The following is a 22248-nucleotide window of genomic DNA, read 5'->3' as shown; positions in this document are numbered from 1 at the left end:
AAGTACAAAAAGAAAGCTCCTCGAGGACCAGTGGCACTATTTGCTGACTGCTACAAAGAGGGACCATCCCCTGGTACAGAGCTATATTAACCAGACCATCCCCTGGTACAGATCTATATTAACTAGAACATCCCCTGGCACAATGCTATATTAACCAGACCATCCCCTGGTACAGAGCTATATTAACCAGACCATCCCCTGGTACAGTGCTATATTAACCAGACCATCCCCTGGTACAGATCTATATTAACCAGACCATCCCCTGGTACAGAGCTATATTAACCAGACCATCCCCTGGTACAGATCTATATTAACCAGACCATCCCCTGGTACAGAGCTATATTAACCAGACCATCCCCTGGTACAGAGCTATATTAACCAGACCATCCCCTGGTACAGAGCTATATTAACCAGACCATCCCCTGGTACAGTGCTATATTAACCAGACCATCCCCTGGTACAGAGCTATATTAACCAGACCATCCCCTGGTACAGAGCTATATTAACCAGACCATCACCTGGTACAGAGCTATATTAACCAGACCATCCCCTGGTACAGAGCTATATTAACCAGACCATCCCCTGGTACAGTGCTATATTAACCAGACCATCCCCTGGTACAGTGCTATATTAACCAGACAATCCCCTGGTACAGTACTATATTAACCAGACCATCCCCTGGTACAGTGCTATATTAACCAGACCATCCCCTGGTACAGTGCTATATTAACCAGACCATCCCCTGGCATGGTGCTATATTAACCAGACCATCCCCTGGTACAGTGCTATATTAACCAGACCATCCCCTGGTACAGTGCTATATTAACCAGACCATCCCCTGGTACAGTGCTATATTAACCAGACCATCCCCTGGTACAGTGCTATATTAACCAGACCGTCCCCTGGTACAGATCTATATTAACCAGACCATCCCCTGGTACAGAGCTATATTAACCAGACCATCCCCTGGTACAGAGCTATATTAACCAGACCATCCCCTGGCACAGTGCTATATTAACCAGACCATCCCCTGGTACAGTGCTATATTAACCAGACCATCCCCTGGCATGACACAGTGCTATATTAACACAGACCACCACTGACAACAGTCCACTCAGCCCTCACCACTGACAACAGTCCACTCAGCCCTCACCACTGACAACAGTCCACTCAGCCCTCACCACTGACAACAGTCCACTCAGCCCTCACCACTGACAACAGTCCAATACAGGTTAAATCAGGAAGGGCCCAAAAACTGACAGAATAAACATATCTGGTTCTTTGTTATCTGACTGACTGGGTCTGAGGTGTTGTCAGGTTAACTAGTGTTGTCAGGTTAACTAGTGTTGTCAGGTTAACTAGTGTTGTCAGGTTAACTAGTGTTGTCAGGTTGTCAGGTTAACTAGTGTTGTCAGGTTAACTAGTGCTGTCAGGTTAACTAGTGTTGTCAGGTTGTCAGGTTAACTAGTGTTGTCAGGTTAACTAGTGCTGTCAGGTTAACTAGTGTTGTCAGGTTAACTAGTGTTGTCAGGTTAACTAGTGTTGTCAGGTTGTCAGGTTAACTAGTGTTGTCAGGTTAACTAGTGTTGTCAGGTTAACTAGTGTTGTCAGGTTTTCAGGTTAACTAGTGTTGTCAGGTTAACTAGTGTTGTCAGGTTAACTAGTGTTGTCAGGTTGTCAGGTTAACTAGTGTTGTCAGGTTAACTAGTGTTGTCAGGTTAACTAGTGTTGTCAGGTTGTCAGGTTAACTAGTGTTGTCAGGTTAACTAGTGTTGTCAGGTTTTCAGGTTAACTAGTGTTGTCAGGTTAACTAGTGTTGTCAGGTTAACTAGTGTTGTCAGGTTGTCAGGTTAACCAGTGTTGTCAGGTTAACTAGTGTTGTCAGGTTAACTAGTGTTGTCGGGTTGTCAGGTTAACTAGTGTTGTCAGGTTAACTAGTGCTGTCAGGTTAACTAGTGTTGTCAGGTTAACTGTTATTGTCCAGGTTATAACTGTCTTGTAGTCCAGGTAATTATTTGTTATGGTTAGTTTGCGCTAGTTGGCTGTACCTGCGCCAAAACTCAGATATTTTTCATCCTATAGCTTGTTCTCCATCTGCTTTTTAAATAGTGAGCCAACATGTTTTCAGGACTTGTTTCCATGACTGATTAAAACTAATTTTGACATGCTCTCTATACGTACACTATATATCTACATAGTATGACATTTTAAAATGTCTTTATTCTTTTGTAACTTTTTTAAGTGTACTATTAACAGATAAATGTTTATTATCTATTTCACTTGCTTTGTAAATGTAATGTTTCCCATGCCAAAAAAGCCCAAGGCATTGCTCCATTTTTACATTTTTTTGCATAAAGTGACATTCCCAAATCGAACTGCCTGTAGTTCAGGACCCAAATCTAACTGCCTGTAGCTCAGGACCCAAATCTAACTGTCTGTAGCTCAGGACCCAAATCTAACTGCCTGTAGCTCAGGACCCAAATCTAACTGCCTGTAGCTCAGGACCCAAATCTAACTGCCTGTAGCTCAGGACCCAAATCTAACTGCCTGTAGCTCAAGCACTGAAACAAGGATATGCATATTCTTGATACCATTTGAAAGGAAACACTTTGAAGTTTATGTAAATGTGAAACGAATGTAGTAGAATATAACATATTAGATCTAAAAGATAATACAATGAAAAAAAACAGCCTTTCTTTTGTATTTTAATGTGTATTATTCCAGCCCAGGCGCAATTTAGATTTTGGCCACTAGATGGAAGCAGTGTATGTGCAAAGTTTTAGACTGATCCAATGAACCATTGCATTTATGTTAAAAATGTTGTATCAAGACTGCCCAAATGTGCCTAATTGGTTTATTAATAACTGTTCAAGTTAATAACTGTGAACTCTCCTCAAACAATAGCATGGTATTATTTCACTGTAATAGCCACTGTATATTGAACAGTGCAGTTAGATTAACAAGAATTTAAGCTTTCTGCCCATATCAGATATGTCTATGTCCAGGGAATTTGTCTTGTTACTTACAACATCATGCTAATCGCATTAGTGCACATTAGCTCAACCATCCCCCGGGTGGGACATCCTTAAGAGGTCCCTTAAGAGGTCTCTTAAGAGATCCTTAAGAGGATACATTGAGAGAGAAGGAGAAAGTTGCACTGCTAAGCAGCATGGCTTTGAGTGTGGTCTCCTTTCACCACAGCTCTAGCTGTAAGGGGGCTGGATAGAGACCAGACACACAGAGTGGCTGGTCAAGGTTGTGTGTCTTTCTCTATGTGTGTGAGCAGAAACAATGGGCCTCTCAGATTACATGTCTCTGTGTGGGAGGGGGGGGGGGTGGAGGAAAGGGGGCGTCAGGGAGAGGGATAGAAAGTGGGAGGAGGGAGGAAAGGGGGAGGAAAGGAGGTGGGAGGGAAGGGGGAGGCAGGAGGGTAGAAAGGGGGATGCAGGGAGGAAAGGGGGAGGAGGGAGGAAAGGAAGAGGAAAGGAGGTGGGAGGGAAGGGGGAGGCAGGGGGGTAGAAAGGGGGAGGCAGGGAGGGGGGAGGAAAGGGGGAGGAAAGGAGGTGGGAGGGAAGGGGGAGGCAGGGGGGTAGAAAGGGGGATGCAGGGAGGAAAGGGGGAGGAGGGAAGAAAGGGGGAGGAAAGGAGGTGGGATGGAAGGGGGAGGCAGGGGGGTAGAAAGGGGGAGGCAGGGAGGGGGAGGAGGGAGGAAAGGGGGAGGAAAGGAGGTGGGAGGGAAGGGGGAGACAGGGGGGTAGAAAGGGGGAGGCAGGGAGGGGGGAGGAAAGGAGGGGGGAAAATGGGGGGGTAGGCAGGGAGGTGGAGGCAGGGAGGGAGACAAAGGAGGAGGAAGGGGGAGGCAGGGAGGGAGACTCTCCCACAGCCGACCCCTCCTGCTCACCTCGCTAGTTTCCCTGGCGTCTGATTGGTCTATACCGGGTATATATTTACACAACGGGTTTATCAAGCCTCACCACAACTTTCAAACTCTGAAGCTCTGGAATAACAGAGGAGAAACAGCCTGGACACACCAACAACGAGTTCTGGAAAACAGAGAGAGAAAAGAGAAGAGAAGAGAGGAGAGAGAGAGAGAAGAGAAGAGAAGAGAAGAGAAGAGAAGAGAAGAGAAGAGAAGAGAAGAGAAGAGAAGAGAAGAGAAGAGAGAGAGAGAGAGAGAGACAGAGAGAGAGACAGAGAGAGAGAGAGCGAGAGTGAGAGACAGAGACAGAGAGAGAGACAGAGAGAGTCATGGGACCTTTGAGATTATAAACTCCTTGTTTTTGCTGCTGTTTAAAAGGTTACCGAACAACAACATCAATTGGACTACTAAACTACTAACTAGGATTTTGTCTAGCTGGTATGGATATATCTGAGTCTAGTTTCTGTTGTGAGGCCAGTTCTTTGCCAGGCCAGGATGGAACCGGTCAGCGTCCATGGGTGTCTTCCCCCAGCCCGGGTCCTGATCGTGGGCTAAGACCCTTCGACAAGACCCCCCTCTCTGAAGGATCTGGAGACTGTGGCCCCGCTGGGTCCCGTAAAGAGGCCGGTACAGGAGCCCCAGGGAGTGGACCATGGACAGGGGCAGGTAGTCCTGACTCGACCCACCCAGGAGCACCTTCCTTGGGTAGCGGAGAAGGGAAGCCAGGGGGTGAGTCGAGGATCCGTCGGCCCATGAACGCCTTCATGGTGTGGGCTAAAGACGAGAGGAAACAACTGGCTGTTCAGAACCCAGACCTCCACAATGCTGTCCTCAGCAAGATGCTGGGTAAGAGATGATACACTCTATTTACAGTGATTTATGGAAAACGTTTTCCCGTGGTGTCTTCAGGGTGTATTGTGTCATTTATTCAGCTTTAGAAAGAAGGCTTTGTTATGTGACTCAAAGGATAAAGGTTTTGCCATGTCACGAACCACAATCAATCAGTTAAATCAACTCCACTTGTTGGTATGCCTTTAATCACTGTCTGTAAAATATCGTCTTCAAGTCACATGCCAAAATGTGATTTATCAGCTTTTAAACCACATGTTGGATTGTTTCAATGTTTAATGTGTTCAGTAATGCTTAGTGCGTAATGTAAAGCTGCCTGTTTTTTTTTTCTCCAGACAGTAAGGAAGTAGACAGTTAGACTTTTATTCTGAAAACACATCACTTAGTAGCTACATCATACTGAATGTGTTTTAGAGCTGCACAGAATCCATTTGGATGTAGACTGATTACAGCAAAATGTTTGATGATGATGATGATGCTGAAAGTGCTACGGGCCGCTAATGATGCTACGGGCCGCTAATGATGCTACAGGCAGCTAATGATGCTACGGGCCGCTAATGATGCTACGGGCTGCTAATGATGCTACGGGCCGCTAATGATGCTACTGCTGCTAATGATGCTACGGGCTGCTAATGATGCTACTGCTGCTAATGATGCTACTGCTGCTAATGATGCTACGGGCTGCTAACGATGCTACTGCTGCTAATGATGCTACTGCTGCTAATGATGCTAATGTTAATAACAATGCATTATTATCTTTAGGCCAGTCGTGGAAGGCCCTGACTACTCTGGACAAGCGTCCCTTCGTTGAGGAGGCCGAGAGACTCCGCCTCCAGCACCTGACGGACCACCCCAACTACAAGTACCGCCCCCGTCGCAAGAAACAGGCCAAAAAGCTCAAACGGGTGGAACCGGGGCTACTGCCCCACAGCCTAGCCCAGGGAGAGACAGGGGAGGTCTATGGACACCCACAGGATAGTTATGTACATCCAGGCCACCATCACCCCCATCACCACCTCTTGCCTCCTCTCGTCCACTTTAGGGACCTTCACTCAGGGGACCTGGAGAGCTATGGCCTGCCCACACCGGAGATGTCCCCCCTGGATGTGATGGAGGAGACAGGAGGGGACGGAGGGGTGTTCTTTCCCCCTCACATGCAGGAGGACACGGGCCCGCATGGCGCTTGGAGTAACTACCATCATTATAACAAACACCATCACCACAACCCTCACAACCCTCACAGTAATCACCCCCGTTCTTTTAGTCAGAGTCAGAGTCATAGTCAGGGGTATAGTGGTCATGATCATCATCTTAGCCAGAGGGGCTCCTTGCTCTGTCGTCGTCCCCAGGAGAAGTGCCTCAGCCTGCCTCCAGAGCCTACGAACTCTCCCAGTCTGTACTCTAACCCCCAGGGCTCCTCTATAAGCCTGTCTGAGCAAGTCAAACCTCATCGTTCTATCAGTAGTTCCTCTGTGTCCTCTGGTTACTATAGTTACCTGTATAGTAGCTCTGGATCAGACACCAACCAGTCATCCCACTTCACCTCTCACCTGGGGCAGCTCTCTCCCCCACCTGAGTCCTTATCCCTGGCCCCTACATCCAACCCCTTAGCCCCCCAGTCCCTGGACTCTATACGGGACCAGCCAGGCCATGGTTCCTTAGGTCCGACGTCAACAGAGTTCTGGACAGAAGTGGATCGACATGAGTTTGACCAGTACCTCAGTGCCAGCCGGACTCGAACGGAGGAGCATGGGGGTACTCTCGTCCCTGTTTCTAATTCTTTGGAACGGTACGGGGGTGGAGCTATAGCCTTGAGGAGGAGCCCTGTCGCCTGTGAGGAGAGCCAGAACAGTCCTCTAATTTCACTTCTGTCTGATGCTAGTAGTGTCGTCTACTACAGTACCTCTATCACTGGCTAGACTCCTGGTCTTAGACTGACGTAGTGTTCAGATGTTCGCTGTAGTCTGGAATAGTCCAGTACAGCCTACCAGACCTGTGGCTCAATGGTATGTTAAAAAACCATACTTTTAATTCTTGAGTGACCCTTGATGTAGTTTGCACTACGAAATAGTAACAGACGTGCAAAACACTAAACCTCAACATCAAACAAACAAAAAACGTTCAAGTATTTGAAAGAATTGGACTTTAAAGTATTTCACACAGGTCTACAGTTGAGGACTTGATGACTTTCAGCGTAAGATTGTTTTATAGTCTGCAACAGACTACTGCAGACCACTAAAGAATACTGAGCTCTCTTACTTACTGCCCAGACAGGCAGAACATTTATAATGACAAAACTGCTCATTTTTATTATAGACATTTTTATACACTTCCTGTTTCCTGTTGTTTGTTTTATTTGTGTTGAATTATTTGCACTGGGTCAAAAACGTGTGCATAGGAAGACCACTATGGTATAACACTTTGGGTAACACATTATCTTGACAATACTATCTTGAGATGCTCTACAGACCATTTACAAGCTATCAGAAACATTTCAACTAACTGTCTACTAACCCTAACCCTAACCCTAACCCTTATCCTAACCTTAACCCTAACCCTTATCCTAACCCTAACCCTTATCCTAACCCTGACCTTAACCCTAACCCTTATCCTAACCTTAACCCTAACCCTTATCCTAACCCTAACCCTTATCCTAACCTTAACCCTAACCCTTATCCTAACCCTAACCCTGACCCTTATCCTAACCTTAACCCTAACCCTTATCCTAACCTTAACCCTAACCCTTATCCTAACCTTAACCCTAACCCTTATCCTAACCTTAACCCTAACCCTTATCCTAACCCTAACCTTAACCCTAACCCTTATCCTAACCCTGACCTTAACCCTAACCCTTATCCTAACCTTAACCCTAACCCTTATCCTAACCCTGACCTTAACCCTGACCCTTATCCTAACCTTAACCCTAACCCTTATCCTAACCCTGACCTTAACCCGTACCTTTATTCTAAACCTAACTGAAAACTTAGCAAGCAGTTGCTCAGCAACAGATAGTTTGTTGATAGTATGACCGTCTATAGACCATCTATAGAACATCTGTAGACCATCTATAGACTGTCTGTATCTATAAACCATCTGTATCTGTAGACCATCTATAGAGGATCTGTATCTATAGACCATCTGAATACCATCTACAGACAATCTAAAGACCATCTATAGACCATCTGTAGACCATCTGTAGACCATCTATAGAGGATCTGTATCTATAGACCATCTGTATACCATCTACAGACCATCTATAGACCATCTACAGACCATCTATAGACCATCTGTAGACCATCTGTAGACCATCTATAGAGGATCTGTATCTATAGACCATCTGTATCTATAGACCATCTATAGAGGATCTGTATCTATAGACCATCTGTATCTATAGACTATCTGTAGACCATCTGTATCTGTAGACCATCTGTAGACCATCTGTATCTGTAGACCATCTATAGATCATCTGTAGACTATCTATAGACCATCTGTATCTGTAGACTATCTGTATCTGTAGACTATCTGTAGACCATCTGTATCTGTAGACCTTCTATAGACCATCTGTATCTGTAGACCATCTATAGACCATCTATAGACCATCTGTATCTATAGACTATCTGTATCTGTAGACTATCTGTAGACCATCTGTATCTGTAGACCTTCTATAGACCATCTGTATCTGTAGACCATCTATAGACCATCTGTAGACCATCTGTATCTATAGACCATTTTATACCATCTGTATCTATAGACCATCTGTATTTATAGACTATATGTATACCATCTGTATCTATAGACTATCTGTATACCATCTGTATCTATAGACTATCTGTATACAATCTGTACCTATAGACCATCTCTATCTATAGACTATCTGTATCTATAGACTATCTGTAGACCATCTGTATCTATAGAACATCTGTAGACCATCTGTATCTATAGACCAGCTGTAGACCATCTATAGACCATCTGTAGACCATCTACAGACTATCTGTATCTGTAGACCATCTGTAGACCGTCTGTCCAGATAAAGTGTGACCAAACTTCGTAATGAAACCATTTTTAAATGGGACGATATAGTTTGCAGATGAAGATCTCAAGGCCATGTGACTGTATCAGGTCTGCAGTAGTAGTTAGGAGTTTATTTTGAACAAAGTTGTACTTTTTCTATTTACATCAAACAGTTGATTAATCAAATGAATCATATTTTAATTTCAGTCACCACGCATGAAAGGGCAATCTGGGATTAGGGAATCAATTTAAGGACTTTTAAATGAATTACATATTGCCTTTGCACCAAAAAAAAAAGGGTGGGTGGCAGCTTTGTTGTTGTTTGTTTCCCAGATTGCCCCTTTAAAGACCATGTTGAGCAGGTCATAAATCATGTCCTTTTGGTAATAATTATAATACAATAATTATCTTTGAACAAAAAGCAAAGTTTGGAATAAAACAAACTACACCATCTCTCTGCAATGAAATACCAAAAGGCAAAATAAAATGCATTATTTCATACAGTATGTCATTGTAATTATAACATTACTATGACTCGGGATCATTTAAAAAACAAACATTTTATACTTCAGTTGTTGTTGTTTTTATTGAAAAGGGCATTTTTAAATGAATATGTTGCTTTTAAAATATTTTACATAATAAAATGAAGTTATTTCTAGAATGATTTGGTTTGATACTTCCTTTCACTTAGTTTAAGATTTGATTTTGGCTGCTTTGTTTGTTATAGAAATTATTCTCTAAACTTTGTTGGAAAACTCTGTTTTCTCTTCAACAATTTTGAATCTTATTTTTTTTACATTTCTGCTTCTTCAGTCTCAGTTCCCGGTTGTGAGGTTTGACGTTGTTTACACAATGTGTTATTGTCAATACTATGTAAATCTATGGCCTTTTTCCATCGAATGAAAGAGAAAGACAATCTCTCCCGTGTGTAAACTTAAAGTCGACTGACTGTCTGAATCCATTCTGTTGGAGTTCTGATCACCACTAAATTAGTTTAGTTTTAGTTTTACAAACCCATTATTCGCTTAAACCGCTGACTGAAAGAAAAACATTTTTTTTTTAGTAGCAAGAAAGAAACAACAGAATGCAAAAAGTTAAGTCCCAAATGACACTCTATTTCCTATTTAGTGCACTACTTTTGACCAGAGTTATAGGCCCAGGGGAAAAAAGGATGGCATTTGGGAGGAGGCAGACAGTTTCTCGCCCCTCGCCTCGCGGCTCTCAACGCAAGGAGAGAAGAAAAGTGGATCTGAGAGAAATTGCTTTTTTTTATTTTTTATTATTGTTTCCAGAACACACAATTAACATTTGGATTAGAGAAAAAAGAGATCCACTATGAGGATCTAACTGTTGACATGTGTCTCCTTTTAAAATATTTCTAATGTTGGCACGTATGCCCACATGTGCATCGCAACATACTGGGAAAGTGTGCGTGTGTGTGTGTGTGTGTGTGTGTGTGTGTGTGTTGTCCTCATAGGGTGTATGATAACAGTAGTTTATTGTGGTGGGTCGCTGTGAAATGGCGGATAGGTCCAGCAGCAGGACACAGTCCACAGCATGAAGTTTAATCAATTACATGTAAAAAAAAGTAGCTGGAATGTGAACGACCAGGAAACTCCTGCGGAAGAACAGGAAGTTAGTGTGTGTGTCTGTGTGTGTGTGTGTATGCGTGTAGGAAGGATGTTGAAGGGAAGAGGTGTTTTTTTTTAATATATATCCAAACACCACTTCACCCTCGGCCCATCACCAGCAGTGGAAAACATAACAATGAACAGCCAGTTTGTTTGATTCTCTTTCCCCAATTGGAAATTAGCCAACTTTAGCTGTAGCAAAGATACCTTGGTGTGTGTGTGTGTGTGTGTGTGTGGGTGTATTTGTGTGTGTTTTAGAGTTTGTCATTGTGTGTGCATTGGTCTGTACAGTCTCATATTCTATGTATTTTTGGGTGGGTTAAGGTTAGGGTGTGCGACTGTTTTTTTTGACGATGCTGTCCCAATACATGTCACATGTACGTTACATTTGTGTTTGTATGTGTTCGATTATTTGGGTGCAACAGGCAGACAGAGAAAAGAGGGAAATTAAAACATTCCTGGATTTTCCCAGTGCTCTGTAATTTTGGTACCTTTCTTAGATTTATAGTCACATTTTTTGGGGGGTAATTTAAATAATTATTTAGTATAGTTATTGTCCAAAATGACAAAACCAGCGGGGACATTTTTTTGTCAACTTAAATGCCCTTTCATTTTAGTCACATTTTTTTTTGTCACAATCACTTTTTTAATAGTAAAAAAAATAAATCACAGATTATCTGAGAATTAACCAATGATATCAGGCCACACCCGGACACGATTACAGACACCTGTGTGTCCTTTGACACGATATAAACTAGTCACCAAGCAGTGTTTGTTATTATACCCTGATGAAGACAGTTTGTCTGTCCAAACGTTGGATTATTAGGTTATTCAATTATTGCATCTGAGCTCCTAGAGTGTCTAGGCTCTCCTTTCATTTTTTCACGTGTTCTACTGCCGCTAGCCAGCACCTCGCCTAAATAGATGTGCCTTTCTTTTGCCTCGAAACAAACATGCACAGCCTTGTCCCACCGACAGATATTACTGCTTAACATCCCATTGCATGATTCTGTTCCCAACATCCAGATTGAAAAGCCAGAAAACATCACTCTGCAGCAGATGAAATAGGACACTGTTGTTCAGAGGAGCTGGTCAAACAACACAGCTAACACAATCACTTCCAACTGAAACTGGAAAGACTGCAAAAACTAGCTTCACTTCGTTTCGTTTCCCCTTTATTCGATTGACATTTCTTTGTATATAATATAATAATCCATAAAAATGATGCCAGCTGATTCAAGATTTTGACTGGCTGAGAAACGCTGCCTGCCTCTCTCTCTCGTTTCCGACCCCTACATGTTAATTACTGTGGGACAGTTAGAGATTGAATTTTAATATTGAAACAATGATGCAAATGTCGTATAGACAAACAGACAGGAAGGTTTATACAAATCTCTGCTGTTGAAAACCAAATGTTAGTCTAAAAGACATGTGAGATAATGTCTAGATGCTTTTTATAGCGGAGATCAAGGTTATAAATTGCCTGGCTGGGCTGATGAGACAGTGGATTGCAGCAGTCAGATGAAACAGAGTAAATAGGCATTTTAACATCATAGATTTAGCCTTGTGGAATAGACACCGACTGGAATGTGGTTTTATCCAATCAGCATTCAGGATTAGACCCACCTGTTGTATAAACTAAAAACATTCGCTGACTGTGTGACGTTTATTTTCACGCCTCTAAAACACTTCACTTTATGACTCCACGCGTTCCAGCGAGCTAACTAGCTAGCGTGATCAATCTGTTATTACCTGAGCCAAGAGTAAATATGGGGGGTGAGGCTCTAGTATTTCTTCTGTCAATATGTGGATGCAAACGCTGTTGGAAAACGTTGCATTTGGTCCTGTTTGAAACGGCGCGATACGTAAACGTAAAGTAACTAAATGTCGGCCAGTTAACTACCGGGATGTTGCACCACCTGGAGAGTAGCAGTGGCATGCACCTTATTTGCATCAATGATTTGTTGATTGGAGAACGGTTGCCGGGCAGAGACTGGCGAATGAGCTGGGCATGGTATTTATTTTCCACCAATACCAGAAATGCATCCGTACAACTCCAGTCTACTTACTAGTTAGGTTTTAGTCACAGAGATCATTTTGTCTCGTCTCGTTTTCGTCAACCGAAATGAAAAATTATTTTATTTTAGGTTTACTAGGTCTGTTTAGTTAGTTATCATCGTCTCATCAATTGAAAAATAGGTGTTTTCACTATTTTTGTTGACAAAATTAGCCCAACTCTCCTCTTCCAGTTTATAGTTTATGATCTGTGTGTGTATGTATGTGTGTGTGTGTTGTGTGTGTGTGTATGTGTTTGTGTGTGGCGTGTGTATATGCGTGTGTGCTTGTGTGTGTGTATGTGTGTGTGTGTGTGGCGTGTGTATATGCGTGTGTGTGTGTGTGTGTGTGTGTTTCCTCTAGCAGTTTATAGTTTACAGTTGATAGTTTATAGCCCATCTGTGGAAGCATGAATACATACGGGTGTGTGTGTGTGTGTGTGTGTGTCTGTGTGTGTGTGTGTGTGTGTGTGTCTCCACAACAACTTCCCCACTTTATTCCAGTAAATCTGACAGTAAAGACATGAACGACTGATGAGTGATATCAACAGCTCTCTTAGGCTGCTCTGTCTCTCTCTCTGTCTCTGTGTCTCTCTGTCTCTCTCTCTGTCTCTCTCTGTCTCTCTCTGTCTCTCTCCCTCCCTCTCTCTCTCTCTCTCTGTCTCTCTCTGTCTCTCTCTCTCTGTCTCTCTCTCTCTCTCTCTCTCTCTCTGTCTCTCTCTCTCTCTCTCTCTCTCTCTGTCTCTCTCTCTCTCTCTCTCTCTCTCTCTGTCTCTCTCTCTCTCTCTCTCTCTCTCTCTGTCTCTCTCTCTCTCTCTCTCTGTCTCTCTCTCTGAACATATTCATGTAAAATACATTGACATTGATTGGTCTACAGGGGGAATTGGCTGTCAGAATAAATCTCATATCTCGTTGGCTCACTTACTCAGGGCAGCGTGTCCCTAGCCCGGTCCCATACACACTAGTTATAGGCAATGTGTCTGTTGTTGTCAAGCCCTAAATATTTGTCATGACAAAGACCGACCATCCAGGAGCACATGGAGACTGGACCTCCAGGCTCCAGCGTCCCTACTGTAGACTATGGTCCCTCAACGCAGCGACAGCAGAGGGGACACAGTGAGAGGCACGGGCTGGTTCTCTATTGTTGTTCCAGCTGACCACCCCACAGGATGATGATGTCATGCTGTTTCTGTGTGTGTAAACCAGGATGTGCAGCCCTGGTCCCTTCCATAGCCTCACTGTTCCCTGTCAGAGCAGAGATAGAAATCCCTGCCTTTCATTTCCTGTCTGTGCATGAGCATAGGGGAGAGGGGGAACGAGATGGGAGCTGTGTATGAGCAGAGGGGAGACAAGGTCTGTGTATGAGCAGGGGGGAGAGGGGAGATGAGATGGGAGCTGTGTATGAGCAGGGGGGAGAGGGGAGATGAGATGGGAGCTGTGTATGAGCAGGGGGAGATGGGAGATGAGGTCTGTGTATGAGCAGGGGGAGAGGGGAGACGAGATGGGAGCTGTGTATGAGCAGGGGGAGATGGGAGATGAGGTCTGCGTATGAGCAGGGGGGAGATGGGAGATGAGGTCTGTGTATGAGCAGGGGGAGAGGGGAGACAAGATGGGGTCTGTGTATGAGCAGGGGGAGATGGGAGATGAGATGGGAGATGTGTATGAGCAGGGGGAGATGGGAGACAAGATGGGGTCTGTGTATGAGCAGGGGGAGACGGGAGACAAGATGGGGTCTGTGTATGAGCAGGGGGAGATGGGAGATGAGGTCTGTGTATGAGCAGGGGGAGATGGGAGATGAGGTCTGTGTATGAGCAGGGGGGAGATGGGAGATGAGGTCTGTGTATGAGCAGGGGGAGATGGGAGATGAGGTCTGTGTATGAGCAGGGGGAGATGGGAGACAAGATGGGGTCTGTGTATGAGCAGGGGGAGAGGGGAGACAAGATGGGGTCTGTGTAGGAGCAGGGGGAGATGGGAGACAAGATGGGTTCTGTGTATGAGCAGGGGGGGATGGGAGACAAGATGTGGTCTGTGTATGAGCAAGGGGAGAGGGGAGACAAGATGTGGTCTGTGTATGAGCAGGGGGAGAGGGGAGACAAGATGTGGTCTGTGTATGAGCAGGGGGAGATGGGAGACAAGATGGGGTCTGTGTGTGAGCAGGGGGAGATGGGAGACAAAATGTGGTCTGTGTATGAGCAGGGGGAGATGGGAGACAAGATGTGGTCTGTGTATGAGCAGGGGGAGGTGGGGTCTGTGTATGAACAGGGGGCTGAATGCCAGAGGGGTTAGACTGGTGTAAAAATGGACTGGAGAGATTAAGAAGGGGAAGGAGGGGCAAAGGAGTGGAACAGGGAATTGAGGTTTAGGCCAAGAGGAAACTGAGTAGTTCTGTAGCAGAGACAGCCAAGCCGCTGTGACTCGCCGGGCGGGTGGGGAGGCGGAGGACTGGTGACGGCCCCCTGAGCGCCAGAGAGGGCTGAACGGAGCCAGTCAGAGGGTAGGGCATGTGTAAGAGGCGACCCCTGACCCCTGACACTGTTGTTATTAAACACCAATACATGTGGTCCCACTAGATGCCCTTCTGTCATTTCATCCTGTGTTAATATCTCAGCTTTTAATATTAGACATTATAACAGTCACTACATCCTGTATGGGTCTACAGTCACTACATCCTGTATGGGTCTACAGTCACTACATCCTGTATGGGTCTACAGTCACTAAATCCTGTATGGGTCTACAGTCACTACATCCTGTATGGGTCTACAGTCAATACATCCTTTATGGGTCTACAGTCACTACATCCTGTATGGGTCTACAGTCACTACATCCTGTATGGGTCTCATCTCCTCTACAGTCACTACATCCTGTATGGGTCTACAGTCACTACATCCTGTATGGGTCTACAGTCACTACATCCTGTATGGGTCTACAGTCACTACATCCTGTATGGGTCTACAGTCAATATATCCTGTATGGGTCTACAGTCACTACATCCTGTATGGGTCTACAGCCAATACATCCTTTATGGGTCTGCAGTCACTTACTCCTGTATGGGACTACAGTCACTACATCCTGTATGGGTCTCATCTCCTCTACAGTCACTACATCCTGTATGGTTCTACAGTCACTACATCCTGTATGGGTCTACAGTCACTACATCCTGTATGGGTCTACAGTCACTACATCCTGTATGGGTCTACAGTCACTACATCCTGTATGGGTCTACAGTCAATACATCCTGCATGGGTCTACAGTCACTACATCCTGTATGGGTCTACAGTCAATACATCCTGTATGGGTCTACAGTCACTACATCCTGTATGGGTCTACAGTCACTACATCCTGTATGGGTCTCATCTCCTCTACAGTCACTACATCCTGTATGGGTCTACAGTCACTACATCCTGTATGGGTCTACAGTCACTACATCCTGTATGGGTCTACAGTCACTACATCCTGTATGGGTCTACAGTCAATATATCCTGTATGGGTCTACAGTCACTACATCCTGTATGGGTCTACAGCCAATACATCCTTTATGGGTCTACAGTCACTTACTCCTGTATGGGTCTACAGTCACTACATCCTGTATGGGTCTCATCTCCTCTACAGTCACTACATCCTGTATGGGTCTACAGTCACTACATCCTGTATGGGTCTACAGTCACTACATCCTGTATGGGTCTACAGTCACTACATCCTGTATGGGTCTACAGTCAATACATCCTGCATGGGTCTACAGTCACTACATCCTGTATGGGTCTACAGTCAATACATCCTGTATGGGTCTACAGTCACTACATCCTGTATGGGTCTACAGTCAATACATCATGTATGGGTCTACAGTCACTACATCCTGTATGGGTCTACAGTCACTACATCCTGTATGGGTCTACAGTCACTACATCCTGTATGAGTCTAATCTCCTCTACAGTCACTACATCCTGTATGGGTCTACAGTCACTACATCCTGTATGGGTCTCATCTCCTCTACAGTCACTACATCCTGTATGGGTCTCATCTCCTCTACAGTCACTATATCCTGTATGGGTCTACAGTCACTCCATCATGTATTGGTCAACAGTCACTACATCCTGTATGGGTCTACAGTCACCACATCATGTATTGGTCAACAGTCACTACATCCTGTATGGGTCTAATCTCCTATACAGCCACTATATCCTTTATGGGTCTACAGTCACTACATCCTGTATGGGTCTACAGTCACTACATCCTGTATGGGTCTACAGTCACTACATCCTGTATGGATCTACAGTCACTACATCCTGTATGGGTCTACAGTCACTACATCCTGTATGGGTCTACAGTCAATACATCCTGCATGGGTCTACAGTCACTACATCCTGTATCGGTCTACAGTCATTACATCCTGTATGGGTCTACAGTCAATACATCCTGTATGGGTCTACAGTCACTACATCCTGTATGGGTCTACATTCACTACATCCTGTATGGGTCTACAGTCACTACATCCTGTATGGGTCTAATCTCCTCTACACTCACTATATCCTGTATGGGTCTACAGTCACTACATCCTGTATGGGTCTAATCTCCTCTACACTCACTATATCCTGTATGGGTCTACAGTCACTACATCCTGTATGGGTCTAATCTCCTCTACAGTCACTATATCCTGTATGGGTCTACAGTCACTACATCCTGTATGGGTCTAAACTCCTCTACAGTCACTATATCCTGTATGGGTCTAATCTCCTCTCCAGTCACTATATCCTGTATGGTTCTACAGTCACTACATCCTGTATGGGTCTCATCACCTCTACAGTCACTTTATCCTGTATGGGTCTACAGTCACTACATCATGTATTGGTCTACAGTCACTACATCCTGTATGGGTCTTATCTCCTCTACAGTCAATATATCCTGTATGGTTCTCATCACCTCTGCAGTCACTTCATCCTGTATGGGTCTCATCACCTTTACAGTCACTATATCCTGTATGTGTCTACAGTCATTACATCCTGTATTGGTCTCATCTCATCTACAGTCACTACATCCTGTATGGGTCTCATGTCACCTACAGTCACTATATCCTGTATGGGTCTACATTCACTACATCCTGTATGGGTCTACCGTCACTACATCCTGTATTGGTCTAATCTCCTCTACAGTCACTATATCCTGTATGGGTCTACAGTCACTACATCCTGTATGGGTCTAAACTCCTCTACAGTCACTTTATCCTGTATGGGTCTACAGTCACTACATCATGTATTGGTCTACAGTCACTATATCCTGTATGGGTCTTATCTCCTCTACAGTCAATATATCCTGCATGGTTCTACAGTCACTACATCCTGTATGGGTCTCATCACCTTTACAGTCACTACATCCTGTATGTGTCTACAGTCATTACATCCTGTATTGGTCTCATCTCATCTACAGTCACTACATCCTGTATGGGTCTCATGTCACCTACAGTCACTATATCCTGTATGGGTCAGGATACAGTCACTTCATGAACAACACCTTCCTCAACAACACCTTCATAAAGATGCCTTCACCAAGAACACCTTCCTAAAGAACACCTTCCTAAACAACACCTTCATAAAGAACACTTTCCTAGAGAACACCTTCCTAGAGAACACCTTCCTAGAGAACACCTTCCTAGAGAACACCTTCCTAGAGAACACCTTCCTAAACAACACCTTCCAAGAGAACACCTTCCTAAAGAACACCTTCATAAAGAACACCTTCCTAGAGAACACCTTCCTAGAGAACACCTTCCTAAAGAACACCTTCATAATATTGAGTTGCACCCCCCCCCCCCCCCCTCATTTTTGCCCTCAGAACAGCCTCAGTGTAAATAGTCTGGGTGGCCATTTAATGAATTGTTCAGCAGTCTTATGGCTTGGGGGTAGAAGCTGTTAAGGAGCCTTTTGGACCTAAACTTGGCGAGAGAACAGTCTATGACTTGGGTGACTGGAGTTCCCCAAAAATGTTGGGGTCTTCCTCTGACACCGCCTAGTTCATAAGTCCTGGATGGCAGGAAGCTTGGCCCCAGTGATGTAATGGGCCGGACACACTACCCTCTGTAGCGCATTACGGTCAGATGCCGAGCAGTTGCCATACCAGGCGTTGATGCAACCGGCCAGGATGCTCTCAATGGTGCAGCTGTAGAACTTTATGAGGATCTGGGGACCCATGTCAAATCTTTTCAGTCTCCTGACGTGGAAAAGGTATAGTCGTGCCCTCTTAACGACTGTCTTGGTGTGTTTGGACCGTGATAGTTTGTTGGTGATGTGGACACCGAGGAACTTGAAACTCTCGACCCGCTCCACTGCAGCCCCGTTGTGTTAATGGGGGCCTGTTCAGCCCTCCATTTCCTGTAGTCTACGATCAGCTCACATTGAGAGAGAGGTTGTTGTCCTGGCATCACACTGCCAGGTCTCCGACGACCTCCCTGAAGGCTGTCTCATCGTTGGCTGGCTCATGTTGACTCAAATGCTTCCCACAGTTGTGTCAAGTTGGTTGGATGTCCTTTGGGTGGTGGACCATTGTTGATACACACAGGAAACTGTTGAGCGTGAAAACCCAGCAGCGTTGCAGTTCTTGACACACTCAAACTGGTGGTCTACTACCATACCTTGTTCAAAGGCACTTTAATATTTGTGCCTTGCCCATCCACCCTCTGAATGACACACATACACAATCCATGTCTCAAGGCTTTAAAAAAATCCTTCTTTATCCCGTCTCTTCCCCTTCATCTCTACACTGATTAAATTACATTTAACAGGTGACATCAATAAGGGATCATAGCTTTCACCTGGTCAGTCTGTGTCATGTTCCTACTGTTTTGTTCACTCAGTGTATTATTTGTAAAATGTAATCCTTATTTTACCAGGTAAGTTGACTGTGAACACATTCTCATTTACAGCATCAACCTGAGGAATAGTTACAGGGGAGAGGAGGAGGGATGAATGAGCCAATTGTTAACTGGGGATTATTAGGTGACCGTGATGGTTTGAGGGACAGATTTGGAATTTAGTCAGGACACCAGGGTTAACACCTCTACTCAGGATGCTCTCGATGGTGCAGCTGTAAAAGCTTTTGAGAATCTGAGGACCCATGCCAAATCTTTTCAGTCTCCTGATGTGGAATAGGTTTTGTCGTGCCCTCTTCACGGCTGTCTCGGTGTACTTGGACCATGTTAGTTTGTTGGTGATGTGGACACCAAGGACCTTGAAGCTCTCAACCTGCTCCACCACAGCCCTGTCGAATGGGGGCGTGGCTCGGTCCTCCTTTTCCTTTAGTCCACAATCATCTCCTTTGTCTTGATCACGTTGAGGGAGAGGTTGCTGTCCTGGCACGACACGTCAGGTCTCAGACCTCCTCCCTATAACCTGTCATGTACAAAACAAGTTACGAACAACGCGAAAAAACAAACAAAAAAGCATGGTTGGTTAAGAGCCTTCCCATCCGGCGCCATCTTCACAACAGTTTTTAGCATCTTTTTTAATGACTACCTCATCTCTGTACCCCACACACGCAATTATCTGTAAGGTCCTTCAATCGAGCAGAGAATTTCAAACAGAGATTTAATCACAAATACCAGGGAGGTTTTCCTACACCTCGCAAAGAAGGTCACCTATTTGAAGATGGGAACGGAGCATTACCTGCAAAACGCCCAACATTCAACTTTTATAGTGACAAAAAAACGTCTTCATTTGCTACATGCTTTGGAGATGTTGGAACTGGGCCACGACGGTTCCTAAAAGAAAAAGCAATGGCGAATTTGATCCTATCCTCTGTAGCGGTGTGACCAGAATGGTTTCATCTAACCATGCGCATTCTGCAAGATTGATTGTCTTTTCAATTTAAAAGTAGCTTAAACGCTACACTTCTAAGCAAAAGACGAACTGTTCAACATTTTAGTCATCGGATAGATGATTGCGTTTTATCTCCTGCCTTGTTATAGGCTCTGAGATTAAATAGACTAGGATGTCGTGCTCCTATCGCACAACAATACCGTAGCCTAGCCTACCTGTCAAATGGGCTACGAGCCAATCTATTTACTTTCAAGCATGCCTGAAATGGATGGATGGATGGATGAATGACAGGTCTGATATGTGTTGTATTGAAATGGATGGATGAATGGCAGGTCTAGTATGTGTTGCATTGACATGGATGGGATGCGGCAATAAAGCGATCATGTCAGAAAAGGAAAGTTATCTCCTTAGGAGAGACACATCCTGCGGGGAACACGTGCAGTTATCTCCTTAGGAGAGACACATCCTGCGGGAAACACGTGCAGTTATCTCCTTAGGAGAGACACGTCCTGCGGGAAACACATGCAGTTATCTCCTTAGGAGAGACACATCCTGCGGGAAACACGTGCAGTTATCTCCTTAGGAGAGACACATCCTGCGGGAAACACGTGCAGTTATCTCCTTAGGAGAGACACATCCTGCAGGAAACACGTACAGTTATCTCCTAAGGAGAGACACATCCTGCAGGAAACACGTGCAGTTATCTCCTTAGGAGAGACACATCCTGCAGGAAACACGTGCAGTTATCTCCTTAGGAGAGACACACCCTGCAGTTATCTCCTTAGGAGAGACACATCCTGCAGTTATCTCCTTCGGAGAGACACACCCTGCAGTTATCTCCTTAGGAGAGACACATCCTGCAGGAAACACGTGCAGCTACCTCCTTTGGAGAGACACATCCTGCAGGAAACACGTGCAGTTATCTCCTTAGGAGAGACACATCCTGCGGGAACACGTGCGGGAACACGTGCAGTTATCTCCTTAGGAGAGACACATCCTGCAGTTATCTCCTTAGGAGCGACACATCCTGCAGTTATCTCCTTAGGAGAGACACATCCTGCAGTTATCTCCTTAGGAGAGACACACCCAGCAGTCATCTCCTTAGGAGAGACACATCCTGCAGGAAACACGTGCAGCTATCTCCTTAGGAGAGACACATCCTGCAGTTATCTCCTTAGGAGAGACACATCCTGCAGTTATCTCCTTAGGAGAGACACATCCTGCAGTTATCTCCTGTTTCCATGTTTTTTTTTTTTATCAGCATTGTTATTACATAATGTCTGGTTGGAGATAACTGCACCAAAGACCATTTCACCCCCCCCACCCTCCAGTCCCATTCACCTTGGAGTTGTGCCTGGTCTGAACTGTGCTTGGAGATAGACACACTTTCCCGTCCAAGTTAAAAAAAAAATATTGATTCCAACATTTGTCGGGAAAATTGGGCTAGCGCACGATTTCCGTCTTTTGTGTGCGTGTACGTACCGTTTGATAAATGAGGACGCATTGTATTTCTCTAAAAGTTGTGGACTTTCCGCGTAGGAGTGCTGATCTAGAATCAGTTTTGCCTGTTAGATCATAATGGTGGAGCTGATCACAGAACTCCTATTTCAAAGAGGCACCAGAACCTGTAAGCTGGTTTGTTGACCTTGAACGGTCCCTGACACAGCATTATATACTCCGTGGTCATTGGGTTTCATCCCAGAATGTGATTGACTCCAGAAGTAACAGAAGCCAAAGTAAATCTCCTATATACACTTTTCTCTAAATGGCTCAAGTCCTATTTAAAAGTCAATCCAAACGGCATCAAGACCATTTATAAAGATTCCCCAAGGTTTTTAAAGCAGCAATCCGGTAAGTCAGTCCCCCCCCCCCCTCCCCCTGTGTTTTAACTTATTCTTAGTTCTTTCCTCTTCCATGACGTTCCCATAATTCCCTCTGTCTCAGAGTCTGTGGTAGTAGCTGGTGACCTGACGTGACGT

The 22248-nt window shown here is 44.7% G+C and overlaps 1 protein-coding gene across 1 annotated transcript; it reads left to right on the top strand.

The window, feature by feature from the left end:
* The first annotated feature begins 3972 nt into the window (after positions 1-3972).
* sox18 (SRY-box transcription factor 18) lies at positions 3973-7097 on the top strand. The gene is made up of 2 exons (XM_021567155.3): positions 3973-4765; positions 5531-7097. The coding sequence occupies exons 1-2, from the start codon at positions 4360-4362 to the stop codon at positions 6685-6687; spliced, it is 1563 nt and encodes a 520-aa protein (XP_021422830.3). The 5' UTR covers positions 3973-4359; the 3' UTR covers positions 6688-7097.
* The last annotated feature ends 15151 nt before the right edge of the window (positions 7098-22248 follow it).

Source organism: Oncorhynchus mykiss, chromosome 16, assembly GCF_057628025.1.
Source record: "Oncorhynchus mykiss isolate SJ-2025 chromosome 16, ASM5762802v1, whole genome shotgun sequence".
Lineage (NCBI taxonomy): Eukaryota > Metazoa > Chordata > Actinopteri > Salmoniformes > Salmonidae > Oncorhynchus > Oncorhynchus mykiss.
Note: the sequence above shows the minus strand (reverse complement) of the source record. Positions and strands in the feature narration are given on the sequence as shown.